This window comes from Epinephelus moara, chromosome 24, assembly GCF_006386435.1.
Source record: "Epinephelus moara isolate mb chromosome 24, YSFRI_EMoa_1.0, whole genome shotgun sequence".
Taxonomy (NCBI): Eukaryota; Metazoa; Chordata; class Actinopteri; order Perciformes; family Serranidae; genus Epinephelus; species Epinephelus moara.
This window is the reverse complement of record NC_065529.1, coordinates 44,093,348-44,103,028: the sequence shown is the minus strand read 5'-3', so window position 1 is coordinate 44,103,028 and position 9,681 is coordinate 44,093,348. Positions and strand designations below refer to the sequence as shown.

The 9,681-nt window shown below is 39.1% G+C and overlaps 1 protein-coding gene across 2 annotated transcripts in view; it reads right to left on the bottom strand.

Moving 5' to 3' along the window:
* Positions 1–1,967: 1,967 nt before the first annotated feature.
* The window catches only part of LOC126385592 (uncharacterized), a 10,147-nt gene continuing 2,433 nt past the window's right edge, over positions 1,968–9,681 (bottom strand). For both annotated transcript variants that reach the window (XM_050037394.1, XM_050037393.1), the window contains exons 2-6: positions 8,770–8,808; positions 7,519–7,794; positions 6,174–6,443; positions 3,324–3,428; positions 1,968–3,155 (exon numbers count right to left, since the gene is read on the bottom strand). In XM_050037394.1, coding sequence (XP_049893351.1) covers positions 3,151–3,155; positions 3,324–3,428; positions 6,174–6,443; positions 7,519–7,794; positions 8,770–8,808 — 695 coding nt within the window. In that variant the 3' untranslated portion in view covers positions 1,968–3,150. The remainder of the gene's footprint in view (positions 3,156–3,323; positions 3,429–6,173; positions 6,444–7,518; positions 7,795–8,769; positions 8,809–9,681) is intronic.

Genomic DNA, 9,681 nt, shown 5'->3' with positions numbered 1-9,681 from the left:
ATATATATATATATATATATATATATATATGGCCTCATGGACCATTTATATCTGAACTGATTACTGCTTTAGCATTAAAATATATCATATTAAAATAGCCTTTATTATTATTATTATTATAATTATTATTACTGTCCCCTTACTGTACAAACTGTAAATAAATCTTTATTCCTGACTATGTGACGTCGCCATTAATGTGTTTCTAGTTAAAATATTGATTTTTTTTTTTTTTATTGATTTTTTTTATTTTATTTTATTTTTTGGTAGATTGACTTATGGTGTGATTTTGAAGGAGTAATTAAGTTAATCTTCTCATAAGTGGATGTAATATGTAGAGATGCCATCTAAGCCGTTTTTCTTCGTTTTGTTTTTTTTAAAGTCTATATTTTGCTTTACAAAAACGTGAAAAAGCAGCTGTGACCAAGCTATCACGAGGTGAGTAGCATTGTAAGCATAATTAATAGCGATAGTTTTTGTATGCAAGCGGGTCTGCTGCGGTCTGCTGACAGTCCAAAATGGCGGCGGTAGGACGAAACCATGGGCGAGGCTGTTGCTATGGGGCGTTCTATTGCGCTTCGCCTCTTGGTATCCATGCTCTTTGGCTGAACATAAGGGCGTACATCCGTCTTGCTTCGTTTCACACGGGAATTATTAAACACACGGGCCATGAATGTTTTATGCTTCTATCCAGTGTTGGAAAATTATATTTACTGAAGTACTTTTGTACAAATCTGAGGTATTTTTACTTCACTTGAGTATTTTTTATGACGGCGGTGCAGTTACACGGGGGGCCCACGGGGTGGCACTACATTAGCGTGTTGGCAAAGAAATAAACCTGCGTTCAAAGATCTCACATTAAATTAGAAATGGTGCCATCTGCAACATCTTCCCGTTGAAAAGGCAAAACCATCTCCATCATTTTGTTTTTTGTGAAATAGTGGCAATCCATAACAAAATGTCTATTCTACATAAATTCTAAAAAACAGTTAAAAATAAATAAATTTAAGTTATGTTCTAAAAACCATCGAAAAATGACAAGTAACTATTTTCTTGTTTATTTACTTATTTACTTATTATTTTGTCATTTACAGATATGCATTGATGATTGCTGGGTATTTACATTGATGCTGTCCAATGTAAAGTCTCATGTCTTGTGACAAGACCATCCAAAATATGGTAATTAAGACACAAAATCCTGCACTGTGTCCCATCCCAAGGGACTGTTCTTTACTTATCAGAGGAGGGCTGACTTTTTCTTTTTTACTTATTTATTTTTATTTTGACCCTCTCCGAAGCTCCAGATACTAAAATGCATGACCCTCACTCCACCATACATCAGTTATTAGATTCTTAAAACTTCTCCTTGGATGTTTGAAAATTTAAAGTTGAAGACTAAATCCTGGAGTTGAAAAATGCATGTTGGTCAGTTTGTGCAAATGGTTTATTTTTGGCCAAATATTAAATGAGACGTAGAATAAGGCAATTTTGATGAAATATTACTATTTTAAACTCAGGTTTGATTGTTTTATTTTTTTTCTGACCAAAGCGTTTGCTGCACATGATGTGACCAAGGACCATTGGAAATTTGAAAATCCAACAATAATTTCTATTTTTACGGTTTCTGGCTGTGATACATGGTGTAATTTGGGCAATTTTGTTAAAATCTGTGGTAAAATAAATAAAAAAAAATACAACCATTTAAATGCATATGCCCATCCACTAAGCCAAAATAAAAAAAACCTAGTCCCTCCCCATTGCTTCAAAAAATTATTTGACATGCCTCCCCCTTTTCGCACCCCCAATTACCACCCTCCATAAGTAGCATAACAAACAGTGCCTAACTACCATATGCCACTACACACAGGGGTGGAAGTAACAAATTTCGTTTAGTATTTAAAAAAACAGTAATTTCACTTTTACTTGAGGAACCCTTAATATTTAATTCACACAAAAATCACAGGATCAAGTTCTTCATAAATGAAATGTTTATTGAACTACAAACTACATTACTTACCAGACAAATACATGAATAAATGACAAATAAATGAGGAATAAGTCAGTGCCACGAACACAAGAATGAAGGATTTATGAATGAAAGAGGACCGCTGTGTAGACTTGGTAACATCTGTAAACGATATCCTTGATGTTTACCAATAAAACTGATTTGATGGATTAATGCACCGTTCAGCAGTTGAAAGTTAAAGACGCACCTGGGAAGAGTGTGAAGCAATTCAGCACTCACTAATTTATGGCAGATCCAGGTCCAGAATTCAACTGGACTGGCTGGCACAGGTGATACCTCAAAAAAGGAGAAATCAAGAGGACAAGGTGGCGACTTTGATTAAAACTTTGGGTTTTGATTTTATAGAATTAGAATTAATATTGTTTACTTCACATGTTACTTCACATATTTGAAAGTTGGGCTCTCTCACCTGCGGAACGATACCTAAAACCTGACATCAATCACAGAATAAAACCCGATTAATAAGATTAAAATGAAATAAACTCCCACATGGCAATCAATTTCTGACAAGTTATTATGACACATGAGGTATTGCAGAAATAATAACAAGCATGCATTTATATGAAGACATAGTATATATATGTACCAAAATGCAGAATGGTTGCATGGGGATTTGACATGTGAGGCCCTGCTCATTAACATTTATGTTGTTATTCTAGTTCTACTGTACACATAATCTCGCTGCAGTACTTTTTAATAAGTAGAATAATACAGCATTGTGCATACTGTCTCAGGTATGACTTTTGGCAGGCCCTGTTCTATGAGGGTTCAAAAGCATGCATTGCACCCTTGGTTCAACAGTACAACAGTTAAACTTGATAACATCAAGCTTTACCTCAGGATATGTCTGGATTAGAGCCCAACCGATATATTAGTCAGCCAACAAAATTGGCCGATATTGGCCTATCACAGATACATTGATTTGGCATATACGTTGTCCGATATGCAGGTATCACAGGTGGAGTAAAAAGCCTGTCGTCTCAAGTCAAGTTTCCATCCAAAAGTGTTGAAAAATGTATCAGCATTTCCAGAAAAAGAGCAAAATAAAATGCAAAGTAATGTGCATTTCCATCCACCATTGTTATGTGGGAATATCAGGAGTTGAGGGGTACTGTTGTCTCTGTTGTTTAACCTGCAGGGAGGATGATAAAATTATATTCACGGAAATCCCAACTGACTTGATCCTACCCTGAGTGGAAGTACCAACAGAATGTTTAAAAAACAAATGTCAAGACAAAAAAATCTGTTGTGTCGTCTTCTTATCGTGAATATGTTGATAGAATAAAGAATTTAAACGTACCTTTGTTACTTTTTAGCGTGATGCAAAGCTTGGCTACAACTGCAGCTAGAACGACAACTGCAATGGCAAGAATTACAACTGCAACAATCCATCCAGTGGAGGACCCTGAAACAGAAGGCAAAAAGTCAAAGTAACATGAAGACTCAGAGTGTAACTGTATATCATCTACATCAGACTGGACATCACAGTCTCCACAAAGACTATTTATTGACAGTTTCCTCCTGCTTGGCAGCACAGCTTGGGGGTTGGTTGTAGTTTTGGTCTCACAAGTTTGGAGGGTGATGTTGGAGCAGACCAAGTTAGAACACTGTGTAAAATGTGAATAAAAACAGAATGCAATGATTTGCAAACCCTTTTATGACCTATATTCAATTGAATACAGTGCAAAGATATGTAATGTTAAAACTTATAAAGTTTCTTCAACATACAACTTAATAGCAAAAAACTACTCACTATATGCTAATTTCATATAGAGCCTACCTAACTTACCAGTATTTTGTAAGTGTTTGGCCTACTTTTAATATTTGGAAATTATTTTGTGTTTCTACATTTTCTTGTTCTGTTGTAAGATTATAAGTCATCATTTACATTTCTGATGACTATGACTTTTTGCTGTCCCATGAAAACAACATCACAGCAGATAATTAGCTTCACCATTTCATTTCATCTCATAACAAGTGCTTCGTTCATGGTTCTGATGATGTTGCCTGTAATTGCCAACTCCGCCTCGTTCACATGAACATGCACGTGGCTGGCTAGTAAAAGCCCAGAGTTGACTGACCTAGTTGATAACCAGCTTCCTCAAACAGCCAATGTTAGTGTTAGTGAAGCCAGATAACTACGTAGATGATTCGATGGTATACAGGCCACAGGTTAGGTCTGCAGTATGGGTTCCAATGGTGATCTTGCCAGGTTAAAAGAGAGCCACCTTCATGGGATGTAAACTCTGGCTATGGACTCAACATAGCATGCTGACCCAGCCCCTCAGGTTGCAACAGCTGTAAATAAATCTATTTTTTGGTTAGTATGTGAGGTTCACTAAACTCTTGTGTGTTGTGTGTCCCACACTCCCTCTTAAAGGAGCAACAGATAGCATCTTTTCCTACATATATCATTATGAAAATAATGTGGGTTGCACAGGGTAGTGGCCACAGTAAAATCAGACTATCAGTGTTTACATAGGTTACTTAGTGGCTGTGCAACCTTTGTAATAAGCTCCTGCCACCAGGGGCGAAATTTCGCGGGAAAAAAATCGGCTTTACGGCAGGAAACCCGTCATGTATTGCGAAACTGGTCGGTCAGGCAATCAGGGACTGGAGCTGGTCCTTATGAGGAGTTGGGCATGAGATAGTTGAGTCACGAGCACAATGGCAGACGGAAAAAGTTTGGAAACAAAGTGAAAAACGGCCTAGCGAAAGAATATGAGCTCTTCTGTCTGAGGAGGCAAAGGAGAGTGATAAAAGAAGAGGAAAAACAAGAGTAAACCTCAGTCAGGCGTTCAAGAGATGGAGGGAAATCCGTGACCAAAGAGGCTTCAAAACCGATGTCCAGCTAGCTTTCTTTCTAATGGATCAGTAAGTAACATGGCTAAATGTTAGCTAGATGAGAGAGGACTTCACTGTACTGGCTGCTAGTTAACTCCTAGCAGGCCAGCATCGCAAATCGCTGCAACCAGGGACCGGGTAGCGAGTGTTGGTCGGCTGACATCCTCGTTGCCATTCTACAGCAGCCCTCGGACAGTGATACCCCCCTCCCTTTCTTCTGTTCTCTTCTCACGGAGGCGGCTATCGACAGACATCGCCCAGCTAAGTTACGCCCAGCTGTGAACACTGGACTTTTCAATGCAACGGCCTTAGACTGACAAGCATCAAAATCAGTTAACGTTAGTCCACACAGCTCTCCCAAGCTGGCCTGGAGAGCAGGGAGATCATGTCGGTCACTGGCCATAAATGTGAGGGCAGCCTTCGCAGCTACTGGGCACCCAGCATCTCTGACCGGGAGAAGTGGAGTAAAATCCTCTCCTCCGCTCCCGTTTGTCTGGCGAACGCCTCTCCTCTGTCAATACACTCTGCCAGCAACTTAATAATATTGATGCCAGTTGTAACATTTGAATGTTTTAGTAGTAAGCCATGTTCTAAGCGGGATAATGTATAGTGAGCCGGTGACAGTTGAAAAATAACTCCACTGCGCATCAGGGTTCCATTCCTGTGAGCTGTTTGTACTGGTACTGTACATATTGGTATAATTATTTGCATTACTATTTGTTTTTTCTTCAGATAAATCTGATAATTGTTGCTCGGTCTCTTTACTCATTTATTTATTATAGTGTCCACACAACTTCTCATTCTACATATACATAGAGGTATACTGGTGGCTTTACAGCCTACATTTTATTGATTATCTCTGATCCCCATGGTCAATTTGGTCATTGCGACAGTGCGAGCAACACCGCTGACGCTGGGTGGCGCCAAGCTTAAAAAAAAACCAGAATCCTATCTGTTGCCTCTTTAACTTTGTAGCTCAGTGACGTTGAGTCTCGCCGCGAGCGAATGTGTCAAGCCGGGCAGTTACCCATGATGGAAAAACAACAGCTGGGAGCTGAATCGCTTGTCGACCGGCGTGAAGAAATGCGCGTCTGATGTGAACGGAGGTGCTCCGGCTCGCGTGAGAATTTCGGTGCGCTGCGCTTCGCAGGCAGTCTGGCGTCAGTTTACGTGAGAAGTTTTCACTCGGTTTGAAACATTTTTTAACTTGTGCTGATGTTCCTTTGTGCTCAGTCTGAACACACATTGACATACAAGTAGTTAAAATAATTAAATATGAAAATATTACAAGGAAGAATCGTATTACCGATATACACATATGTCTTAGCGGAAATCTGATGGTTGATTTCCTCCTGTGTGGCTACACAGCAATAGTAGTCAGTCTTGGTCACAGTAGTTTGTAGAGTAAAACGGTCTGGTATTAGTGCAGACGATGTGTCTTCAGCAGGAAGTTTGTTTCCAGCGCTGTCCTGCCACTCTACTTTTGGTCTTGAAGAAGGGCTTCGGACTTCACACTGCAGCAGTGACCAATCCTTTGTTTGCTCAAGTGTAGTGATGGATGGTTTTGAAGCTGCACCTGTGAACATAATAGAAACAAAATAATCATAAAACAGTTTTAAGATTAGTGTCACCAATTCAGTATCTGATCAAATGTCTCCCCTTCTGTTCCTGAGATATGATGTTGATTAATGGCCACAAAAGTGTTTTACACAGAATGTTATAATGTTTTGTTGTTGTGTTTTGTGTCTTTTGGATATAAAATGTCATCACTTCATCATTATACCCTGTTAGACATTTGTGTGAAGTTTTGTCATAATTGGCATATGAATTCTCGAGTTATGGCCAAAAACATGTTTTATGAGGTCACACTGACTTTGACCTCTGATCTTCAACCACCAAACTCTAATCAGTTTATTCTTCATTCCAAGTGGATGTTTGTGCCAAATTTGAAAAGACTCCTTGAAGGCCTTCATGAGATATTGCGTAGATGAAAAAGAGACAGATGCAATGTCACACTGACTTTGACCTTTGATCACCAAAATCTAATCACTTTATCATTAAGTCCATGTAAACGTTTGTGCTAAATCTGAAGAAATTCCTTTTGGGTGTTCTTGAGATTTCATGTTAACAAGAATGAGTCAGAAAATGTCACAGTCACCTTGACCTTTCATTTGATTTAAGACCACAAAAATGTAATCAGTTCATCTGTGAGTCCAAGTGGACGTTTGTGCCAAATTTCAAGAAGTTCTGCATAAAAATGCAGCAACAGCAATTTCAGATGGAAGAAAAATCAAAGACAGCACAGAGTAACAACTCGATTTTAACAGCCAGTGTTATTTGGCAGGGTCTCGTATTTCAAAACATTTAACTTCTACCAAACATGTGGAGTCACAAACACCATTTCTGACTCAGATCATGACAGACGCACATATACAGTGAAGACATTTGGACAACCCTTACATTTTTATGCTACATTTGTTGAGTCAAATAAATTATCTTCAAATTAAACACATGAAATGTGAGTCTCAGAGTGAAAGCTTACATCAGACTGGTCTTTGCTCCGCACTGAGCTGATTCACTTTGAGTTCGGCCAAAAAACAGATTAACATCTGTGAAAACTATCAACACATGAATACTAAAATTACACTTACTCTCGAAATATAGATAAGTTTCAGCAGAAATCCGATGCTTGATTTCCTCCTGTGTGACTACACACCGATAGTAGTCACTCTTGTTTGCAGTTACTGAGACAGTGATGTCGAAGCTGCCTCCTTTATCTGAGACCTGTGTCTGCTCAGCAGGAATGATGTTTCCAGCACCGTTCTTCCACTCTACTTTAGGTTTTGGAAAAGCCCCTCGAACTTCACACACCAGCAATGACCAGTCCCTTGCTTCATGTATCTTTATGTACGGCTCTGGAGCTGCACCTGTGAACACATTATACATACAATATAACTTGTAGGGAATGTCAGATGTTCGGTAAGTTTTTACCAGGAGCTGAATTATCTGCAGAGGTCGGTTTTCCATTTCTAAATCATTAACACCAGACATTTGATGCGTGGTTTCACATCACTCTAGTTCTGAGGTCTGAGAGGCTGAGGCCGGGTCTGGTTTACTTGTCTGACATGCCAATGAAAACGATTTGCTGAGATCCAAAAGTACATTAAATAAATTCATTGATGAAAAGGAATCAACTTATTGTGACGTGCACAAACTTGTAATCAAACACAGCAAACAAAAGAAAATTGTAGTCTCTTACTGACAAAAAACACATAAATGAACCTGAGTTACTCATATAGATTATGATCCATGTGACCCAGCTGTCCCAACAACCGCAATCACAAAAATGTAAACCATCCCAAATCTTATTCATCTTACAATATTCACTCCTTTCTAAATTAATTCATGGCTCGTACAAGCACTGAATGTTTCCAGGCCCAAATACACTTCTGACCTTCTGTTACACTATGAACCATCCAGACCTCTCAGGTCATCTGGGACAGGTCTGCTTTGTGTCCCCAGAGTCAAGACTAAACATGGAGAAGCAGCGTTTAGGTTTTATGCTCCACATATCTGGAATAAACTCCAAGAAAACTGCAGATCTGCTACAACTCTCAGTTCCTTAATGGCAAAGCTGAAGATTTTTCTGTTTGCTGCTGCCTTTTATTAAAACAAATGTTAATTAATTTCTTCCACTGCACTGTAACTTTTATTCTTGTATCTTACACCCGTCTTAGTAATTTTGACTTTTCTGTTCTCTGGCTCTTTAATTGCGTTTTTAATTGTATTTAAATGTCCTTTTGTCCACTTCCTTTTCCATTTTGTCTTGGACAAAACTGTACATACTGGACATACTGTACATGTGGGAGGTAGAGAGTGATGTCATCAAAATCAGGACTCACCTGGGATGTTTTCCTGTGATCTGTCTTTTAAGACACCATCTAAAAGGTAAAACAAAACATATGATATCCTCAACTTTGCAGTAAGGTAAAACAAAAATGCGTTTCTCTGTTTATTGAACAGAATTTATTTCCATTTTAAACTGAATCACATTCACAGAATAGACTGGTTTGTGTCAGAAAAGCACTCAAAAACAACAAGTTTAATGTGGACTATTTATCGTGGCTGAAGACATGGGAAAAACACAGGTGTAGTTTTCACTGTCAACCCCAACAAGATGTAGCAAAACGTTTATTTCAAATCCAATTATGTTCCAAACACACAAAAATGACCTAAATGCACTAGCAAATAATAACCTTAGGGTACTTTCATATTTTTTTATGTACATTCCAATGCATGAAGAATCTTAAAGGAAAATTTCAGTTTATTTCAACCCGTCTCCTATCGTCCTAAATTTGGTTCAAGTGACTAGTGACATACAGATAATAGTTAGCATGTTAGCCGTTAGCCTAGATACAGCCGTAGCGTCAGACCTGTTAAAATGTAAGTGAACAGGCATCCCTTCAAGTGCAAAGTTAGTCCACTAAACAAGCTTCAAGAACCGGACGGTCGCCTGAACGGAGGAGGAGGAGAAGAGAGAGAGGCGCAACAGGTAACGTTAGAGGACGAGAGAGGAGGAATGGCTGCTGCAAGGCTGCGTAGCTCTGGAGATTGGTGGTGTACCTGTGAATGCCGTACCCCAGTGCCCACAGAAGAGGAATGCCTCTGTTGCAAGGAATGGGACCGGTTGCAGCCTTATTTTCAAGGTCTGGATGTGACTGAGGACGAGACACCTCCACCTGGAGTAGCATCCAGCTGGGCTTTATCTAGAGCTCACGAGATATATTTCGGCCGCGCTTTGGAAAGCAGAGCTA